At 38.2% G+C, this 21,757-nt stretch overlaps 3 protein-coding genes across 6 annotated transcripts in view; 1 reads left to right on the forward strand and 2 right to left on the reverse strand.

The window, feature by feature from the left end:
* Window positions 1-15,005, forward strand: part of acad11 (acyl-CoA dehydrogenase family, member 11) — a 28,808-nt gene extending 13,803 nt beyond the window's left edge. Inside the window, exons 14-21 of one of the 2 annotated variants that reach the window (XR_004327521.1) lie at window positions 7,218-7,287; window positions 7,925-8,010; window positions 8,144-8,215; window positions 8,438-8,592; window positions 8,749-8,865; window positions 11,274-11,383; window positions 11,465-11,656; window positions 14,995-15,005. Coding sequence is in view for 1 of the 2 variants with exons in the window: in XM_032504050.1 (XP_032359941.1) it covers window positions 7,218-7,287; window positions 7,925-8,010; window positions 8,144-8,215; window positions 8,438-8,592; window positions 8,749-8,865; window positions 11,274-11,383; window positions 11,465-11,579 (725 nt within the window). In the remaining variant the exon portion in view is untranslated. Of the gene's footprint in view, window positions 1-7,217; window positions 7,288-7,924; window positions 8,011-8,143; window positions 8,216-8,437; window positions 8,593-8,748; window positions 8,866-11,273; window positions 11,384-11,464; window positions 11,783-14,994 lie in introns of those variants that run through there. The other variant, XM_032504050.1, reaches the window with a different exon arrangement.
* On the reverse strand, window positions 1,476-5,592 carry ackr4b (atypical chemokine receptor 4b). The gene is made up of 2 exons (XM_032504052.1): window positions 5,225-5,592; window positions 1,476-3,258 (listed from the first exon to the last, which is right to left on the reverse strand). The coding sequence occupies exon 2, from the start codon at window positions 3,250-3,252 to the stop codon at window positions 2,140-2,142; it is 1,113 nt and encodes a 370-aa protein (XP_032359943.1). The 5' UTR covers window positions 3,253-3,258; window positions 5,225-5,592; the 3' UTR covers window positions 1,476-2,139.
* Window positions 12,066-21,477, reverse strand: u2surp (U2 snRNP-associated SURP domain containing). 3 transcript variants are annotated; one of them, XM_032504046.1, is made up of 26 exons: window positions 21,351-21,477; window positions 20,153-20,251; window positions 19,904-20,018; window positions 19,626-19,753; window positions 19,450-19,520; window positions 19,225-19,313; window positions 19,044-19,079; window positions 18,855-18,937; window positions 18,454-18,619; window positions 18,150-18,361; window positions 17,739-17,782; window positions 15,978-16,082; window positions 15,827-15,893; window positions 15,527-15,690; window positions 15,208-15,370; window positions 15,037-15,116; window positions 14,826-14,913; window positions 14,582-14,719; window positions 14,241-14,430; window positions 14,037-14,117; window positions 13,844-13,895; window positions 13,598-13,742; window positions 13,189-13,299; window positions 12,987-13,114; window positions 12,687-12,872; window positions 12,066-12,545 (listed from the first exon to the last, which is right to left on the reverse strand). In XM_032504046.1, the coding sequence occupies exons 1-26, from the start codon at window positions 21,423-21,425 to the stop codon at window positions 12,410-12,412; spliced, it is 2,952 nt and encodes a 983-aa protein (XP_032359937.1). In that variant the 5' UTR covers window positions 21,426-21,477; the 3' UTR covers window positions 12,066-12,409. The 3 variants fall into 3 exon arrangements, with proteins under 3 accessions (XP_032359937.1, XP_032359938.1, XP_032359939.1); XM_032504047.1 differs by lacking the exon at window positions 19,044-19,079; XM_032504048.1 differs by lacking the exons at window positions 17,739-17,782; window positions 18,855-18,937; window positions 19,044-19,079; ... (4 more) ...; window positions 20,153-20,251; window positions 21,351-21,477 and having other exon boundaries at window positions 18,454-18,618.
* Between the last annotated feature and the right edge of the window lie 280 nt (window positions 21,478-21,757).

Consider the following 21,757-nt stretch of genomic DNA (forward strand, 5'->3'; position numbering starts at 1 on the left):
CAGTGTCCCAACTTTTTTGGAATCGGATTTGTGAAAGAGTGAAAAATGGAAGGTTTGGTGCCTGTAAAATGTCCAGCTCAAACCGATTTAACAAAAAGAAAAGGAAAACTAGGCTGATGTGTTAATTGAAATTACGTAAGAGTAATGTTTTACTGTGGTTTGTCACTTTTTCCAAGTATCAAATGTTGTGTTGACTGCAAGCTCCTCACTGACATTGGGTGTGTTTCCCGAAACGCTCTCCAAGGGCCTTGGCGGCTTTCAGAGCGTTTTTGCTAAAGATCTGTGCAGTCATTTTAGTGTGTGTGTGTGTGTGTGTGTGTGTGTGTGTGTGTGTGTGTGTGTGTGTGGTGGTGTGTGTGTGTGTGTGTTGTGTGTGTGTGTGTGTGTGTGTGTGTGTGTGTGTGTGTGTGTGTGTGTGTGTGTGTGTGTGTGTGTGTGTGTGTGTGTGGTGTGTGTGTACTCTGGGCCTCTTCAGCTATATTTTAAAATGCTGCCACATACGCTACAGAATGTTGCCCTTTTCTTTTTTGCTTTCCCTTTTTCTCTAAAGTTTTTGGGAAAACTTGCTATTAGCTAGATTGGAGGGTCTGTACTGTAGATGATGCTACGGCAGCTCTGTGGTATGGAAGCTATATAAGACTGTGCACGATCATTTAAATTGTTCCCAGACCCGCAATCTTTTATCTTTAAGCCACAGGCATTTGTATTTGCATACACAGTAAACCAAGAACAGAAGATTAGTAGTTGCTTGTGGAATTGAATCGTAGTGCAAGTTATTATAATTTTGGTTTCCATGAGGCCAAGTTTTAGATTGTAAAGTTGAACAGTCATATAATTTGGTGTTATAGTTAGTAAAGTTTAGACATGTAATGTCTGCCAATAATTACTTCATCATTTACTATTTAAGAAAGCCTGATGTACATCTGGGTCAGATCCTAATGAATTCAAATGAAATGCAGACTGTCAGTGCAGAGTTTAACGATGGCTTTGTTCCTTGTTCACCTATTTAGTTTTGTGACATACAACTTAATACTTGTGTTGTATTTCCTGGGGACACAGTCATTCCTCTGCTTGAAGGCTTTTGAAACTGTAGCCAAAACCTTTGTCTTGGTTAAACACACCTAGTTTGTTACAGTTCAGCTCTCACGCATCCAAGCTGCAAGCTATTACACTGGAGGATGAATAACAGGTACTGCAGATGGAAAGAATTGTAAATAATTCATTTTATCTCATTTACAAGCTAAATGTGGTGGATCTGTACTGGAGGTTTTATCAGATTAATTTGACCCCTCTCTGTCTTAGCTGCAGTAGTGTAAACAGGCTTGAGTAAAGCACTGTTAACTCTTGGATGGTGGCCATCCCACGCCCTGAGCCTGTACTTCATATGCACTAAATGTTTTGTAATAGGGTTAGCTTGAGCATAATGTTGTATGATGGCATTAAGTCATTTCAAAGAGAAAAGATTAAAACCAACATTTTTAGCAGTCTGGGGAGAACATTTATATAGCACAACTGTTAAGCCATTACATAGAACAATGAATTGCCCTCCACTGCAAACCATTTGCACTCTCAAGCTTATAAAATTTACATAAAATAAAGATGAATGGATAAAGATTTCATAACCAAAGATTCTCCAAGGAACATGCTGCTTTGTTTCCAGTTTGACGATATTGGGGGGGTCCTTCCTGCATTTCCTGTTCTTTGTTTGCCAAATGTTTTTCGAGTTAATGGGTCACCCACTGTGCAAGTCATCCCAACCCAAACCACGGGATGCAATAAAATGAGATGCAGAGGATCTCATGGAAGGCAGCACAGAATGTAAGATTGAATTGTATTTGTCGTGAGGAACCAGAGAAGTACTCAGAGCATCTTGAGTTTCAGCTGCATGTAATTGACATTAGTAGATGTGTGTCACTGAAAATCTCTTGTATTTAACCAAATACGGTACATCATGTATATAAAACCTACGTTAGTGCATATAAACTCACTGTACATATATCTTGAAGAATTAATATATATGGTTATTGATGTCTATCTTTAATGATAGTAACATTGTGTAAACATATACATAGCCATTTTCTAGACCATTTTGTGTAGTTTTTTTTTCTTCATATATATAATACGTACATGTTTTAAGTCTTAAATAGTAAAGGTTGTGGTTTCTTGGTCTTCTGAACCAGACTGGGATTGCGTTTGAGTGCAGGTGTTGAGTGCGATCTCCACTGTAGGCTCCGTGTTTACATGTCTTGGGTGTCTCCCAAGTCGCTGTCCAAGGTGCTTGGCAGCCTTGAGGACGTGTCCCCTGAAGGAGGATCCAATGAAGGCATAGAGGACAGGGTTAATGCAGGCGTGGGTCAGGGCCAGCCCCTCTGTCACTTGGACAGCCTTATCCAGGCCCTTGCTGAATTCACAGTCAGTCACGAGGATGTAGATGATGTCCATTGCTCGACACAGCTTGACCACGTTGTAGGGCAGCTGAGTGAGCAGGAATACAGCCACAACAGCCAGCAGGACACGCAGGGCGCGCCACTTCCGGTCTCTCTGCACCCCAGCTGCACGGCTCAGTGCCCGTCCTACCAAGGAGTAGCACAACACCATGACCAAGAAAGGTAGCAAGAATCTAAGGGTCACCTCCATCAGCTCCAGGGCAGCCTTTGCAGATCGAGCCATGCTGTGCGGGTAGATGGCTGTACAGGCCGTCCTGTGATGAGAGTGCTTCACTGTGGAGAAGATAAGTTCAGGAAGGCCAAGAAAGCTGGCTACAGCCCACAACACCACACACACCAGAATCCACTGTTTCCTTACCCGGGGACCTGTCCCAGTCCTCCTTGATGGATTATGGGCTACAGCGTGGTAGCGATCCACACTGATACACGCCAACAGCAGCATTCCACAGCTAAAGTTGGTACTGTAGAGGAAGGAGGTTAGCTTGCAGGCTGCCGAACCCAGCTTCCAGCCATGGACGGCATCAGCTGCCCAGAAAGGCAGGGTGAAGAGAAGCAGCAGGTCCGAAATGGCGAGGTTCAGAATGCACACATCTGTCAGGGTTCGTAGTCGGAGCTTTGATGTGTACACTACCACTACCAGGGCATTCCCAGCCAGGCCCACTACCAGAGCCAGGGCATAGATGACAGGGAGGAAGATACTGGCAAAAGAGCGCACGGCCTCCTTGTCACACACACTGTGTTCATAATTGTAATCATAACTGTCATTTAAGCTGGAGTCCTCCTCGTCATAATAGAAATCTTCCATTTTTTGCTGTACAGAAAACAAAGAGTACAAATTTAGAAAAGCGTTTGCCTTATTTTTACATGGGGAGAAAAATCACTGCATAAATCGTTGCATAAACATGTAATTTGTATGTTATTTAACACAAGAGCAGAGTTCATTTCCAAACCATGAGTTGCTTTTCTTCATAAACAGGAAAAGGGAATTCTGTCTTTATTCTGCATGAAAGTGGCTAAGCCGTGTCTGTCGGAACTGTGTGGGCTTGAATAACCCCAGTGAACACAAAGAGGACAAGAGACTCACAAAGCAACTAATTAGCTTTTGAATATAGTTAGTTTGTATTCTGTTAGATACCAAGTGATCTACTGACTAGGAAAATGGCAGCATTTGGTTTACTACTCCTTTTATCACAACTCCCAGCAATAAGGAAAAAGATCAACATTCTGCATAAAGCTGTCATCTTTTTCCAAACTGATAACATCTCCTAAGCATTATGTAGTACAATCGATTTACAGCTTGTAAACCTTATCTGATCTGTGAACACATTGGATCCACATGTACACTGTCATTTTGCCTGTGGGAGACAAAGTCAAGAACAACAGGAAATATGTGGAGTGAGGGATGAGGATGACACACTAGTGCATCTAAGGTCTCTTTCCACATTTAAATCTAGGATGTTGCTTTTACTGTATATGGTGCTGGTTCAACAGGACTTCCCATTGATGTGAGACTTTCATCCAGAATTATTGTGTTGTTAACGTCTTCTTCCCAGATGTTCGTTCCTGACAAAGATTTCGTGTCTACTGAGGACTAGTAAACAAAGTACTTTGTGTATGTGGGTGTACATGGTGACCTTTACTGCCACTTATCAAACACAGAGCTTTCTTGCTGCTTGGAAAAATATCTAACAATTGTTGCGAAACATCACGCTCAATCTGAGTTGGAAGTACTTAGACATTAATCTAATATATTTTGTATTTTATTCAATTCACAAAGTAAAATTAAGGAAAGTGAAATACAACTGCAAAGCCCATTATGAGACAGATTATACAATTCCTGATTGAGGACCAGGGCATTATGCATGGAATATTTTCCATCCCAGGATAATTTTGGCAAATCACACTTGCTGCTAAAATAACAGGTTTTTTTTTAATGAAAAGTGTTATGAAAAGAGTTTGTTATATAATGAGGCCTTACCTCCCATATGGGAGGAGCAGGAGCTAAGGAAACAGATGTTCAATGGACCATTCTGAAATATTTCAAGTATTTCAGTGCTGTCAACAGTTGTTCTTCATATATTAGTGGAGCACAACAGGTACACGTTTTTAGGTTTTTAATGTAGTTATTTGGTCTCCAAAAGCTAAACGGAGAAAAACAAAATTCTATTTGAATTTATAACAATAGTTTATATAGTGACAAAAAATAATTTTGTTTCTAACCCATCATAATGGAAATATACACTTAATGTACTACTGTTTGTACAAGCATTACTGATATAAACAAACTTCATCAGAAACCTTTAAATTAATAATTTGTCAGTTGATAAAGTGTCAGTTTTGATTGTTTTGTGTGTGTTTACATTTGGATCACATACTGTACATTATTAATTATTTAGTTATTGTATGTAAAAAGTGAAAAACAAAGTGGGGGTTGAAACACTAAGGAGACAAACACAAATCAGGAAATAGAAAGCAAAAGGCCAGATTCTTCTTATCATTACCTCACTATGGTTACAATAATGTCATAAAATATCCTGAGCAGGACTTTGACTGTTAGCCTAACACTAAATTGAAGCTTTGACTATGAGGAAAACAAAGCACAATACTGTACAATGTTTTTTTTTCGATGTAAAATGCAGTTGGCTAGTTTATTGACTTCAAATCAAAACAATACTAACTCATACTAATTCTAACATTTAAAATGGCATTTCACACTCAAAAAACAAAGTGTTCAAACAGTTCTCCAAATGTAATTAAAGTTGAAAACATGTTCTTACCTTGTGTATGTTCCTTTTTGGGGATATCCTTTTTTAATCACACACAAAGAGTTTAGTGTCCTGAAGAGAAAAGCTGTATGCACAACAGGACTGAAGTGACTGATCTCTTTGCCTCAGCCGGCCCTACTCCCTTCACTGCTGACACCCTAGGAGCACCTCTCTGCAGCACGTAGCTCTGCACGCACGTGTGTGTGCGTCTGTCTCTTTAAGACCGTATGATACAGATACAAGGGGTGAATAAATATTCCTTCAGTTCTCAGTCTATTTGTTTTCTGTACTTTCTGCAAATCACCGTACAAAGAGAAGCCGTTTTTCAAACTGGGATTAGTTGTGAACTTAATCTCTCACTCTTGAAGTCACGCAGGGAGTGTCCTGGTGGCTGCCCTTTGTTTATATGCCAGAAAAGAAATGATAAAAGGAGGATATGAAATAGCACACCATGTAAATATAAAGTTTTGTCCCATTCACAAAGCGTATTGTTTATTGGGGTTTACTGGAATGCATCCATTATTTCATTGTTGTGGGGGTTTTTGTATCATATCGTTTACCAACCTCGCTTACATTAGCATCTATTTTAGATGCTTTTGAATGCACTACATTGGTTTCCTGTTTTTTTTTTTCTTATGAATTTAGTTTATTATTTCAGCTCCCTCATGAACAGTTCACTTCTAGTCTCTGTCTGTTTCTCACAGTTTATTTTTCTCTCTTGTATATGTCTGTATATAAATACATTCTATAAGAATCAACAAACCAAAAGGATTTGGGAACACAAAATGGCCATATAAAAGCATGCTTCCATACATTTGTTAAAGGGAGACATATCTGGCAAAGAAAAAAGGCATTCATTTTTAAAGTGTGTGTATTGACGCAGACAGGAAAAAAAGTGACATACTTAGAAGAAGGCGGATTACGGGGCTGCGACGGTTTATTTTCATTCCAGTAGTGACAGGACATGTACGGGCAGGGCTGCATGGCAACAGGGCTCACCTTGTACCATAGACCGTTAGAGCTACATATGGGTTCACAGGAAAACCCAACCTGTCCCTCAGCCAAAAGTGCTTTCTTAGATGTGGTTTTTGGGTGGAGTTGTGTAACGTTTCGTGCTTTGTTACAGTAAAATGTAATTGCTTACGGTTTGTTTAAATTTCTGCAATCAGAAACAAAGTTTATAGACTAAACATCTGTCCATTTGTTAAAGTGTTCACATGCACTTATTCTCATACTGTAAATATCCAAAGATTTTTTTTACGTGTCATCTGTTGCTGTCTGATGTCCATATGTTTTCATTTCATCACTTGTACAGAAATATAAACAGGAAGGCAGAGCATTGGTCACCCTGTGTTAGTGACCCAAGGCCACATTGGAGACTGTTAGTTTGTCTGGAAGTGGACTTCCAACCAGGGGGAATTCTTCAAGATTCTGCATTTGTTCATCGTCACACTTGTACACTTCAGCTATCTGATTATCAAACATTTCACATCATCACTCCATTTTCACTGTATCTAGTTTGTGTGATACCTTGAAAAAAAAGATCCATATTATGTCATATGATGTTGCCCTGTAATGTGTGTTTTACAGTATTTGTTTGTTTTTGCACCCATAAAAGAAGCATTTTATCCAGCAAAGAGAACTTTCTCCTCAACAAACGTTTTCTTATTAGCTAGCTAAATGTTGCTCATTGTGAAAGAATCCAACTTAGGAAATGTAAATCAACCTGTGGCTGTCTCAGCTGACTGTTCTCGTGCCATCAGTCTGTCACTAGTTTGAAAAAACTAAATTGAGTTTCCCTATTGAGGGTTAATAAAGTGTTTATTTGACTCAATCCACATCTGGCACTTCCCAGTCAGCAACACACATTGTTCCCCACCAGACTTGGGTAATGGACAGTCAAACTTTAAAAAAGAATGTGCTTGTCCCATTGTTTGGTATACCTCCAGACAGCAACAAAACATGAATACAAATGAACCACAGCATTTATGACTGTTCCCCGCAGGTGCTGGCAATCCCCAATGCAAAGTGGCCATTGTGATGTGCCGGAGCGTTTCCCAGGAAGTTAGCAGCAGGTCAGTTATGCGGGGAAGAATATTGGCATGTTTATTTTCTCTTCTGGTAAATGGAAATAACAAAAAAAAAAAATACTAATCTGTACAGCCATTTAGGCTTAGGATGTCATGTGTTAAACTCCTAATTCCAAGATTTCTGTAAGCAGAATTCTACCATTCATATTATTCTGCGCTTGTCAGTGTACCATTGCACTTTACCTTTTAGAAGCAATTTCTCCCATTAACTTCCCTCTGTGCCATTACTATAATAAAATTTGACTTTGGTTACAGTTACTGTTACTTGACACTTGTCAGTTAAACGATGTGGCAGATGTATTTGGCTCCAATGTTCATCAGTTACAAGAATTTAAAAATGTACATGGGGGAAAAAAGAAACAACCACACCCAAGATATGTGCATGCGCTCTCTCCTTGTTTTGTCAGCAGTGTAACAAGGCACACACCCAACCTTGTTTGCAAAGAAAGGGTCAAATTCTCTGCAGCGATTGGCACTTTGAAATGTATCATGTTTAGAGCAGCATTAAAAACCTAGTCAAAATGGTTATTGTGGAATTATATCAGAAATAATATAAGAACATTGTGGTCAAACTAAACTGTGTCATTCTTTTTAAAGCTTTGGTTATAAACTTGTTTCTTAGGCATGGCCAACACAGTATGATCCTTGTCCCTTTGGACACACCAGGTGTACAGCTCGTCAGACCGCTCACCGTGTTTGGACAGGATGGTACAGGATAATCTCTGCATTACAGTATATCTTCCTGTTTTCCACAACACTAATTTCATTTTTGCATGCAACATGACAAATGAGCTTTCTTGAGAAAATTAACCAGTCTTTTTTCCCTTGTTTCGGAGCTCAGATGCCATCCATGGTGGCCACTTTGAAGTGCATTTTGAAAACGTGCGAGTCCCTTCCTCCAACATTATTCTGGGTAAAAGACGTTATCGCTGTTCATTTGTGTTTCCACTTATTTACTCATATAAAGCCAATATTATTCCTCATCATTCCTTTATTGTGTTTGGACAATAAAGTGATTCTGCCTTGACGAGTATGTGTATGAGGTCACTAGGCTGTGACGATTCATAGTATCTCTTTCTGTTATTCCTCTGGGCATTGTCCCATTGTGTATGTACGTGCGTATATTTGTTTCCAGGAGAGGGCCGGGGATTTGAGATTGCCCAGGGTCGTCTGGGGCCAGGCAGACTGCACCACTGCATGAGGGTTGTTGGTGTGGCAGAGTTGGCACTGGAGCTGCTCTGCCAGCGGGCTACCTCCAGGCGCACATTTGGAAAGAAACTGTACCAGCATGTAAGTGAACATTGACCCCAGAGATTCCTCGAACTTTAATCTCATGGCTGTGATACTACAACATGTATTGAATTCTGTCCTGCTGGTGACACCTAGTGGACAGATGCAGTTGGAGTAAATATGCTCTCCTTCCTGTGTTGTCTGTGTTGTGTGTAGGAAGTTGTTGCTCACTGGATAGCAGAATGCCGTCTCATGATCGAGCAGACCCGCCTGCTGACTCTACATGCTGCTCATGCCCTGGATACGTTGGGCAGCCGGGCTGCTCGCAAACAGGTAAACTGGCAGTAGTGTTTGGGACATAGTGCAGTACTCCGTCCCAATGGGTTAATATTCTCCTCAACATTTTACTAGCTCAACATTTTTTATGACTTACCATACTTTGACTTATTTATGGCATTTTTATGGCAAACTATACTGTGACTTTTTATTTTATTTGTCTTTTTATGACTTTTTTTTATGGCATCTTTGACATTTATTTGATATTTGTTATGACATACTATACTATGACTTTTTATGAAGTACTATACTGTGACTATTTCCATGATACTTTTTTATGACGTACTATACTATGAATATTTATACAACATTTTTATCAAGGACTATACTATGACTATTTACAGTATATATTTTTATCAAGGACTATACTATGACTATTTTAATGACATTTTTTATGGCATAGTATACTATTACTATACTATTTTTCAACATACTATACCAGTGATTTTTCTTTTTTTAGCACTTTTATTGACATGCTATACTGTGACTTTTTGACATATTATACTATAATTTTGTAATCACTTTTCTTCACCTACTATGACTATTTTCAACATGTACTATGACTTTTTTAATCATTTTTTTCAACATACTATGACTTTTTTGACATTTTTATAACATACTGAAACATTTTTTATGACTAACTATACTGTTTTTTACATACTAGACCAGTGTTTTTTTTTTTTATCATTTATGACATGCAATACTGACTTTTATCACTTTTGACATTGGCTATCATTTTTTATCACTTTTTTTTACATACTATGAATATTTTCAACAACTATGACTTTTTTTATCACTTTTAGACATATACTAAAAAAATTTATTACTTTTTTTTGACCTACTATGACTTTTTGACATTTTTATAAATACTAAAACATTTTTAGACTAACTATACTTTGTTTTTGTTTTTACATACTATACCAGTGATCTTTCTTTTTAATCACTTTATTGACATGCTTTACTATGACTTTTATCACTTTTTGACATATTATACTATCATTTTTTAATCACTTTTTTGACATACTATGACTATTTTCAAACTATACTATGACTTTTATCACTTTTGATATGCTAATTATACTATTTTCGACATACTATACTATAATGTATCACTTTTTTCAACATATGACTTTTTTTATCTCTTTTACAAAATGCTATACTATGACTTTTTTTAATCACTTTTCAACATACTATGACTTCTTTGACATTTTATTACATACATAAACATTTTTTATGACTGACTATACTATGTTTTTTCAACATACTATACCAGTGATTTTTCTTTTTAATCAACTTATTGACATGCTATACTATGACTTTTATCACTTTTTGACATATTATACTATCATTTTTTAATCACTTTTTTTGACATACTATGACATTTTCAACTATACTATGACTTTTTTTATCACTTTTTTGATATGGTATAATAATACTATTTTCAACATACTATAATTATCACTTTTTCAACCATTACTTTTTTTTATCACTTTTTTGACATACTATACTATAACAAAAGTAATCACTTTTTCAACATACTATGACTTTTTTGACATTTTTATAACATACTAAAACATTTTTATGACTAACATACTATGTTTTTTTTTACATATATACCAGTGATTTTTCGTTTTTTTAATCACTTTATTGACTGCAATACTATGACTTTTATCCATTTTTACAAAAGGCTATACTATGACTTTTTTATCACTTTTTTGATATGCTATACTATTACTATTTTCGACATACTATACTATGATTTATCACTTTTTTCAACCTATTACTTTTTTAATCAGTTTTTACAACATATGACTTTTTTTTAATCATTTTATAACTATCTATACTATGTTTTTTTCAAAATACCAGTGATTTTTCTTTTTTTTAGCACTTTTATTGAAATTATATACTATGAATTTTAGACATATTATACAATCACTTTTTCATCATTATTTTGACATACTAGGACTATTTTTAACATATACTATGACTATTTTCGACATACTATACTATGATTTATCACTTTTTACAACACGCTATACTATGACTTTTTTTGACATTTTTATAACATACTATACCAGTGATTTTTCTTTTATCACTTTTATTGACATACTATACTATGACTTTTATCACTTTTTGACATACTATCATTTTTTAATCACTTTTTTTTTTAAAACACTATACTGTGACTTTTTCATCACTTTTTTTTGACATACTATGACTATTTTCAACATATACTATGCCTTTTTTTTATTACTTTTTTGATATGCTATTCTATTACTATTTTTGACATACTATACTATGACTTTTTCTATGCCATGCTACACTGACATTTGCCACAATCATGCTATCTGAAATTACTGGTTAAAAGTGACTAAGGTCTTAAAAGGTATATTTTACTTTTGTAGATTGCTATGATTAAGGTGGCAGCAGCCAGGATGGCGTGTAAGGTGGTGGACTGTGCTATACAGGTTTATGGAGGTGCAGGTGTGTCTGGAGACGTCCCACTAGCACAGTTGTAAGTTTACTTTTATTCTCCTACACAAGATCATTAAACAAATTCTCTTCCTGACGCCAGCATTACCACTTTCTTCCTCAGATATTCATATGTGCGGACTCTACGCATTGCTGATGGACCTGATGAGGTGCACCTCTCCTCCATTGCTCATTTCGAACTGCGGGATCAACTAAAGAAGGCAGAAGCCAAGCTGTAAACTGACGGCACATGGCCACAGCTGTACTGCTTTTCCAGTTTCCATTTACTATCTGCTTGAAAGAAAGCAGAAAAACTGTAATTAAATAACCTAAAAGTAAATGACTAATACACATTTGTCTTAACCTTTCTACGACACACTTTGGTAAAATTATTCCATTATGTTTGATATAAAAATAACACTTTTTGGTATCTTGAGGGGTTATCGCTTTAACACTCTTAATAATTTGTTTTTTTTTGTCTTTGACAAATATTCTTTATTATTCTTACTGTTATTTTGTTGTCTTTATACTTTCTTTTGTATCCATTTTTTTTTTCTTGCTAAAAATTTTCAATTTCCTTGCGGGAGTCATCCCAAAGGATCAATAAAGAGAAGTTATATACACATCACACATCGTGGGTCCAGTTCCAGCCTTATGACCTTGATGGCATGTCGTCCCCTCTTTATTTCTACACTGTCACAGGACAAATTGTAACAAAAAGACAGTTTATTAGGAATTCTTTTAATGTGAACTACAAAAACAGAAAATGACAGCATGAATATGACTATTGTCATCACACTCTGTACGGGTGTGGTCTACCACATGGATGAATTCCATTTTGAGGACATGGGGAATCAGGACACACAAGCACATTTTTTTTGTACAATATAAAACAGCAATGGCTCCATCCATTTAGATACACCAGATGACAACCCATGCAACACCCTACTCCTCATCGTCTATACATTAACATCTGAGCCGAGAGCTTCGGCTGCCATATCATTCAGTCAATCTTTTATACAACAGGGAAGGAGGATAGGCTGGTGTGGAGGTTGAAAGAAAATATGTGTCAGTGTTTGCTCTTCTTTGATTTTTTGTGAGACCGATGGGGCGACCTTGATTTGGAGCGGGACTTCTTGGCTGACTTCTTGGGCGTCTTGGAACGCGACCTCCTGGATCGTTTGGGTGTGCGAGGTGATGGTGATCTAGAGGGACAAACAGGACCTTTTCAATTACAGCTAAAAGTTTTAACTTCTAACCACACTGCAATTAATAAAAAATGGTGATTGCAGGTCAACCCTATAGTTTAACCAATGACATTAGGAGAAGCACTGGACAGGTCTTACCTCTTTGAGGACTTTTTGTTGCTGGATCGCGGGGAGTCTTTATGGATGGAGCGGGAAGATGTGTCTTTAGAGTATGAGCGGTCGGAGCGTTCTGATCTTTCTGACCGCTCTGAGCGGGGTGAGGTTGACCGGCCCCGTCTGCTGCTCGTCCGCGTTGGGCTGGGTGACCCGCTGTGACGCCGTTTCCTATCAACCAGAAAGGACAAATATCTGTCAGAAATTAAACAAACCCCATGTTTTCCAAACTACACCTTAACTCAGTGATGACACAACACAACAGCCTGCCAACGGTTATCTCACCTCTCTTTCCTGGTTGGTGTGTCCTCTTTCTCTTTTTCTTTCTTCAAGTCTTTCAACCGTGCTTCAGCTTTCTCCTTTTCTTTCTTCTCCCTCTCTCTCTCCCGTTCAAGTTTCTCCTTTTCTTTTTCCTACAATAAGGAAACAATAAATTAAAATTCCTGTATTTGAGATCTATAGTAAAATGTGCGGTCTAACACTGTACCTTTTGTAGTAGTTTGTCCCTGTAGTGCTCCACTTGCTCCTGAATACTCTGCCCAAGCTTCTTGGGCCTTTTCCCAGACTCCAGCTCATCCTGGAACTTCATGACTTTAACCTGGGTGAACAATACAATAAAAAGGAACGGATTTCATTTGCATACAAAACACCACAAACATAATTTGCTGTTCATGTAGTAGGTCTGGGCAATATATATTTTTATATGAAGCTAGATATCGTGATATGACACCAACATCTAGAAGTATCTAAATTATTTGTGATTATTTATCAAATCATTGTATCAAGATTTTGTGAAAGCATCAAGCCTGCAATATTAACATCGATGAATTGGGTAAAAAAATGTTTTCCAATATGGCCCAGCTCTATTACATAGTATGAGGATTCTGATAAAGTACCTCTATCTCTCTGAGCTTTGTGCGTTTCTCTTCATTCATTTCAGACATTTTGGCCTTTATATCTGACTCATCTCTGATGGGGTTGGAGTAGCTCTGATTATCGTCTGAGCGAGGGCTCCTGTCATCATCGCTGTCCTCCTCATTCCTTCAGAGTTAGAAACAGTTCATTAAAGAAAGGTTAATGGTGCACCAATGTCTTCACAGAACAGTCCATTATCCTGAAAATATAGCACACACAATACTCACTTTTTTGTTTCTTCTGGCGGTTCAAATATCTCCCATTTTGAAGTTGTCACAGCTAAGGAGCAAACAAAAGACAGCATAACTGCAACTAAGAATGCACACAACCAAACTGGTGACAAACATAATGTACATACTGAAGTCAAAACTGTTTACATGTTAAAAAGTAGACGTTTGAAACCACTTAAAAAGGTCTCACCTTGAGCTTCCAACTCAGACTCATCCACCGCTTCCCATTTCGAGGGTGCTACCTTGAAGGCCGACTCCTTGGACGGATCCACTATAAAGATCAACAAGAAATTGAAACACCATACAAAAGCTGCATACTGTAGAATATTTGGAATGAGATCATCAAGAACAACCACTTCATACAACACCCTTTGTTAGTCTCTGCACAACTTACAGGGTATTCCATCTATGTCTTCTTCCATGGGCTTGATAGGAACACCATCTAGGTCATCCAGGGGGGCTCCGTCAATAGGAGCCCCATCAATGGGCCCTGCGTCAATTGGCACCCCATCCACATCCTCCAGCAGAGTGCTATCCACATACTCCACTATAGGAGCCCCATCAATGTCCTCTGCTGGCTCAGCCTGGGCCAAAGACAGCACCAAAATAAAATCAAGCTAGGACTTGGACACTAGTAACTCAAGGGATAGTTTTGGAAAGCCAGAAATGTAATATAGTAGAATTAAAAGTAGAAGAAAAGGGATGATATTACAAAAGTGTTGTTATATCATTTACCTCAACAATAACAACAGGGGGTTCCTTCTCTGCAGAGAGGTTGACTAGACCCAGGAAGATGTTCTGCAGCTTGATAAGAAAGGGGTCTGGGTACACAGCCCAGTCCTCCCATGCCCGAAAGCATGCCATGACTCGTTGCTACAACGAAGAACAGAAGACAGGGATGGTTGAGTGACATGCTGTAGGTGACAAACTGATTTGTGTAAATTATTAGTTTACTTAGCCAGGTTTGGACATTTGGTACCTTAAAGTTCTCACTCTGAAGGTGGCCCTGAATCGCTTTGTATGTCGCGTTGAGGTCTGCAAAAATCTGGCAGAGCTTTGTTTCAAAACTGTTGAAAGGAGGGGAAGAGCAATAATGTGAATTTCAAACAAATGTGGGTGATTTAGGTTTTCCAATTTTAAAGTGACAGTTTTGTGTAATGTAGTCGAGGAAGGTAAAATACACAACTCACTATTTTCTGTAGTAAGATGCATTGGATACTTTGGCAGAAGAGTTGTACAGCACATCAGAAACTAGATATAACCGTGCAATCTGAAATGTAAAAGAGAAAATGTTCATTCTTTTTTACATTATTCACCAGAATGAGAACCATTCATTGGTCCTTTTCAGTGCTATAGCTTGCCTTTTTGGGTAGAGGGGTTTTAAGGATGGACAGAGACTCTGTGACACACTCCACAATCTCTTCAGCTGCTTCGGCATGGGTGAGACAAAACAACATGGCTTCTGCTACGTCTCCCCTCCTGGGAGTCAAAGCACGCAGCATCTCCTCTAGTTTGTCCCGCTCTCTGCAGGAATAAAGGGCAATTAAGCGTGAATCAATCTAACTGGACGTTAACCTATAGCAGGCCAATTTAATACATTTATAGATCATAAGATGATACAGTTATAGAGTACATTTTAAACTGAATATATGCCAAGATTATTAAAAGAAATTGTCTTACTCTTCTTTCAGACAGCCTTTCTTGCTGCCCTCCTCCTCTTCCTCCTCTTCCTCGCCATCATCATAAGGCCCATGGAGGTATGGATTAAGAGGAGGTGGACGCCACAAGGAGCCATTTTTAAACATCCGAAAGTCCTCTGTTTTCCATTTGACTGGTGCTTCACCCTGAGCAAGTGATTTACAGTTAATATCAAAACTGGTGGACTGTGATCCCAAAACATATATTTTTCCTAAATGTCGGATGAATACCAATGAAATTTTGTGCTGAACTCAAGCAATTTGTCAAACATAGAAATCAAACCTGTAGTATGGAGTACAGCTTCCACCTGTAGTATACATGTGCTGGGCTTTGGTTCTCAAATAGAAACCTGAAAGAAAAATCATAAACATGAGCATATTCATTTTATCAGATGATAAAACAGAATCGATTACTGATGCGCAGTTGCACTAACCTGTACATGGGATTGTTGATTTCTCGGTTCATGATCATGGCTTCAAACATTGGGCCTTCACGCACCACAAACTCGATCATTCGGTGGATGAGAGAGAGCAAATTCCTACAAGAAAAACACAGTTAAAACAAACGGATTCAGACTGGCCTGACTCTTGACCACTACCATAAGCCTGTCTGTTGTAATTTATGCTTGGTGGTTTGACACTCAGAACAGTTGTCTCTTGACAGACATGATGCACTATTGATAAAACAAATGTTGCAGGGCTTAACTGCAGATGTCACATGCAATAGGCTGCAACTGAATAGTGCACTGCCATGCTCATGATTGCTTTAAAGCACCCGGCAGAAGATGTCACTTAAAGCCAAAATATACAATAATTTCTATTTATTATTATTTACAGTGAAGAATCAAGTGATGAGCATCTTAAAAGAAAGACAACTGTCAAGCAGTGTTTTATGACCAGGCATAAATTAAATGTAATTGTGATTATGCCTCTGAGCCTATGTATAACATCACTGCATAAATGTTGCCAAAAATCAAAACATTTACAGTTAAAAAACTTTCATGTAAATCAAGAATTACTTTTTAAAAAACAATACAATTCTTCTCTTTTTTTTTACTCATCAAGTTCATGCCGGTTTTCATCAGGGCTACAGTGCAACAGGTTTTACATTACATTGCACTGCCTGGACCCTTTCTTTGAAATCTTTCTTGATTCAATTTTGAGGGGGGAAAAATGGGCACAAAGTGAAGCTAAAGAACTTGGGAAAGTAGAAGAGAGTCATTGACAAGACACTGAATTAACTGAAAAGTCTGTCAATACAGTGCCTTTCATTTCCCACTCATGTCCTGACTAATGTAAAGTGAGGAAGAACCAAAGCAGTACAGGATTGTTGGCCTAAATAGGCTAAATATGTTATCTGCTGGTGGAGTTGGTAATGCCTGAATACAGTGCAAATGGGATCACTTAAGTTCTTCTGTGACAATTTTTTTTGGGGGGGGGATACATGGTGCAGGCTGCATACAATTAGCCTAAAGTGGCCAACAAGACAAAGGATGTCTTTCATTTGACAACACAGATCACATTTACTTGTATTGGAGCCGATCGTACCAATGGCGGGGTAAAATTCAGTATACTTTCCCAATCCATCCCATGATGCTTTTCAGGTCCCTCGCTGCTGCAGACAGTTCAACTTGTGCTGCTCACCAAGGCCAATGTCAAAGGTCATTTATAGACTAATACTGGCAGGTTTGGATTTGTTGGCAGGGGCCAGATTTAGTGAGCTCCCGATAGAGTGACAGAGGCCAAAGGGGTAGACGGTCTGAGTGAGCAATGGTCAGAGAGCAGGATTTCACAACTACAGAACTAGAATTAGCAGACTATGTATGTGGAAGAGTGACATGTCACTAAAGTTGAAAAACACAATTAAATGATGTATGGAGTGGAACTGTGATGGATTATAGTCATGATGTTTGGTTCTAAACAGCATATATAAGCACTATAATGTTGGTTTTCTACATATTTTAAAAGAAACATGAGTGATGGTGGAGTGTGAAAGAGCAAGTTCCAAAACAGTCTCGTCGATCAGTATTATTCTATCTACTAATATGAAGACATTGTGGAATAGCCTCAACCATTGCTCACCAATACTGACCAGCCCCTTGTAGCATGCAGTGATCAACCGATCAAACTTTAGCTTCATTATGGGATGTTTTTTCTATGTTTGTACACCAATTTAAAAAAAGAAAAACATGTACCTTTCTGTTGGGATAACCACTTTGACTATGGCTTGCGACAGAGTCTGTATATGAAGTCACATCAGATAATAAACATAGAATGTGAGTATTGTTAAAAAGGCAACAGGTGAAAAATATAAAAAATGCATTTTAAAGACAACAACTTTCCTTTACTGCTGTCAGTTTTACTAAAGGCCAATCACCCCTGACATTGTCTTCTTTAACTTAACACTTTCATTTTCCACACGCTAACATTTTATTATACCCACACTTTGATATACAGTGCAAAACTAGTTTAAGTCAGCAAGACAAAAGCTATCACAAAAAAAGCTTGTACTGATTGCTCATAATAAAGGCTAACATCGTACCAGCTGAATTTACAAAACACTGCCATAACCCATGAAAAAACCCTAGGCTGACATGCTGAGTTACCTTCTCAAACTCCTCTTTGTTTTTAGGTGGCGGAAGCATGGGAGCATTGGGGTTCTTTAGCCTCTCCCGGGGCTGTGCGTTGAAGGGTAGGCCAGAGGGAGGCGGTGGGAGTGTGTGCTCCATCATGGAAGGAGGGATGTAGATGGGATGAGGTGGAATGGGCACGCCTTTGCCCCATCCTAATTTCATCTCAAATTTCATTATCATCTTTCCTGTGACAAAAGGTGAAAAATATTTACAATGGCTGGAAAGAAAGTATGTGATTTATTTATTTAATTAATATTTTAAAAATCCTGCTTTGTACCATTTAGGTTCTTGAGTGCTCGCTCAGCATCCCTCCTGTTCATGAAAGCCACAAAACCACAGTTCCTCTCCCGAGCCCTCTCTTCATCTGTCCTCGGCCACATGATCTTCACACTGGCCAACGGGCCATAGCGCCCAAACTCCTGACAAAGCATTTCCTCATTCATCTAAAAGATAAATATATACATGGATAATAGTATTACTCCATAAACATATTGGGTAAATATCTGCGCAACATAACCACTTGAAATTAAGGGTATAAGTAACACATTTCTTTTTTTTATTTAGAGTCTGACTCAGCTTGTAATGAGGCAACACACTCAAATCAAGCCCTCCTGTTTACAGCAAAGCTATGTCATCCCGTCTCTTCTCTACTTTAGAAATGTTTCGATAGCAATTCACCTGTGGATTGATGTTGCCGAGATACAAGTTAGTGGTGGATGGGTCTCCAACATCATGGGAACCTGGCGCACAATCATCCAAAACTGCAGAGACAGAAAAGAGAAAGATTTCCTACCACTGTCTGACAAGACAACATATTTTCTTAGCAAGATGAAGATATTCACGGCCACCATATTAAGTCAAAATTACCACTGGACGGACGGTTTCTTCTTGAAGAACCATCCGCTAAAAGAAGCAGAAACGCAGTATAAATTTTGTTTCAGGGCAAAAGTGGACAAAGGGGGGGTGAGTGGAGCAAGGCATGAAGGACGGCGCCATTTCAGGCCAAGTTAGTAAATGGAACACAGTAATGCAGCTTAAAGACACTTACATGAGCGTCTTCCATCTGTGCCTGCGAGAGGTTCGAAACGACTAACACGTCCTTTCAGCTTGTGTCTTTCATCCCTTTCCTCTTGTATTCTGCAAGAAACACCATGAAGTACAATTACATACAAAGTATGTTCAAATCCTTACAACGTTTGTACTTTCGGAAGAGCGCCATTCCACACCATAACACCTGAGAACACTAGTTTCACAGATTTGTGTTGAAGCTTACTGTTTAAGTTCTTCCTTGAAGAGCTCCAAGTTGCTCTTCTTCTTTTCCTTTTCAGTACTTTTCTTCACAGACTGAAATACACATTTGGAAATAATATTAACACAGTCAAAGATTTCAAACATAATTTACTGCAACAGTAACGAGAAAGGCTACTTGTTGACTGTGATAATACTTACATGTCTTTTGTCTATTGGTAAAAACTGAGCTGGGGTTTCCAAAGGCAAGAAGCTTTTTGGGGTTTGGGTCTCAAAACGTGACTTGGGCTTGTACAATTTTCCTTTCTTCTCATCAGCAGCTGCCTCCTCTGAAGGGTGAAAGAATGTGTTTGCTCTAAATTCCGCTATATTTACATTAGCATTTCACTTTTTCAAGTCGTGGATGGAGGATGTTGTAAACTGTGCTTGTGCCCTAACATATTATTCAATTAATTTGGTAAATACAAGAAATGTTGTACCTTTTGTTGCATTTGCAATACCACCACGGACAAAGGCTTTGACTTTGCCATCACCTCCTCCTTCAAAAGCAGCAAGAAACTCCTCATAAATCTCTGCTGCTGCCCGCTCATCCTCCTGAACAAAGAAGCCAGTGTCAATGTAAATAAATACATATATATCAACTTACAGAGAAGCATCTTTACACAATGTGTACCCAGTTACCACAGATAAAATAGACAATTTTCTCTAAAAAGGAAGCCAATGCTTACTTTTTTCTTTATTTCATCTTGTTCCTTCTTGCTTAAGGTCCTCTTTGCCACTGCCATTTTGCCAATGCTGAAAGACTTCAGTTTGCTCTCAAGCAGCGCCTGTTAATGAAAACAAAGCATGGTTGATTGACTGGCTCGAACAGGTATTTCATAGTTTCTCAATACAACTCTAGCTGTGGGTGCATATAACATTTCAATCAATCAGAGTTTAGTTGTATAGCACTTTTCATCATACACTTTTCATACATCAATGTACACTAAGAAAACACCAGATGTAGTAATAAATAAAAACTACAACTTGGTATATACCAATATACACCAAGAAGTAAAACAGCCTAAAATGCATAGATAAATCAACAAATAGATAAACAAAGCTTAGTTTAAAAGTATCAACATTCTCTGCTGCCATCATATTCATGCCATCACACGGATCACGTTACTGCTCTAAGTTAGCATTAGTTATTATTATCATTATTATTATTATTATTATTATTCAGATGATCTCTAAAGCGTGACAACAATCATGTTGACATGAAGATTAAGCGGGATCCATGGCCGTAACAACACGCAACTCGCACTACATTGTTAGCTAAGTGTCCACTCGTAGTTTGCGATCATTACCTAAACATTTGATTGTGATCCTGTAAATTGAATTTACTGCGTACTTTCTACGTAACGTTAGTTGCAACCGAACATCAGGAAGTGGCGACAACTTAGCAAAATTAGCCAGAGGCCTAACAAGCAGGTCTCTGCTGCAACACCACCGACTGAATGACTGTTACAAGGAGCTAGCTAAGGCTTAAATATTGTTAGGCCCGAGTTCCAAAATATTACCTGTACTATTACTCAATTCAAGCATATATCAACTAAATTTTGTCCTGAAGACTATGTCCGTATCAGCTGGTTAGCAAACACTAATTCTTTCTGGGCCAACTGCCCTGACTAGTCCTCCTTAAGGCAACGTTAGCTAAATCGCTTAGTTTGGCTTAGCTAAATTAGCCAGTGTGGCCAAAGGGTAACGTTAGCTTTAGCGTGTTGGTAGCTACCTAGCTAACCCCGTTGCGCACACTCGCGACTCTAGTCTCTTGCAGGCTATACATATGTAAATAGACAACGTTGTTATTGCATAATAATATTTACAATGTTTTCATAACAACAGGTAAGACATAGCTAATGCATGTACAAACAATAAATTCACCTTAGCGCTAGCTTTTTGAGAGCCACCAGGCGTTCGGTCCGCCATCTTTTGTTGAACTAAAATAAAATCGATCATCGATTAGAAGATAGCGGCAAACGTGCACTCCAGGCTACACAATCAATCACCGAACTAGTGATGGCTCACTCCCACTCTTGGTGATCATGCATGAACAAAACAAAAAACCCAACTAGAGCCGTGTAATTCTTTATTTGGGGTAATGTTATATCTCTAGTTTATGCGTTTTAATTACAGTTTTTTTTATATTATTCCCTCTGTTATTTATTCGATTGACTTGTAACGCATTGTCGTGTTATATTTTTTTAGTCTTGAGGCTACATATTTTTTGTTTTGTTTTTGTGTGTTGGTTTGTTTTCGTTATGTTTTCATCTAGGCTGTTTTAATTTTAT

The sequence above is a fragment of the Etheostoma spectabile genome, chromosome 22, assembly GCF_008692095.1.
Source record: "Etheostoma spectabile isolate EspeVRDwgs_2016 chromosome 22, UIUC_Espe_1.0, whole genome shotgun sequence".
NCBI classification, from domain to species: domain Eukaryota; kingdom Metazoa; phylum Chordata; class Actinopteri; order Perciformes; family Percidae; genus Etheostoma; species Etheostoma spectabile.

Bases quoted from the DNA above. Each gene is read 5' to 3' on its own strand.
- ackr4b (XM_032504052.1), bottom strand. From the start codon at position 3,252: ATGGAAGATTTCTATTATGACGAGGAGGACTCCAGCTTAAATGACAGT.
- u2surp (XM_032504046.1), bottom strand. From the start codon at position 21,425: ATGATCGATTTTATTTTAGTTCAACAAAAGATGGCGGACCGAACGCCT. The intron at 19,521-19,625 runs GTAAGTATTATC...TGTGTATTTCAG, and splicing joins TACCAATAGACAAAAGACAT to TCTGTGAAGAAAAGTACTGA. The intron at 17,783-18,149 runs GTAACTCAGCAT...CTTCATATACAG, and splicing joins ACAAAGAGGAGTTTGAGAAG to ACTCTGTCGCAAGCCATAGT.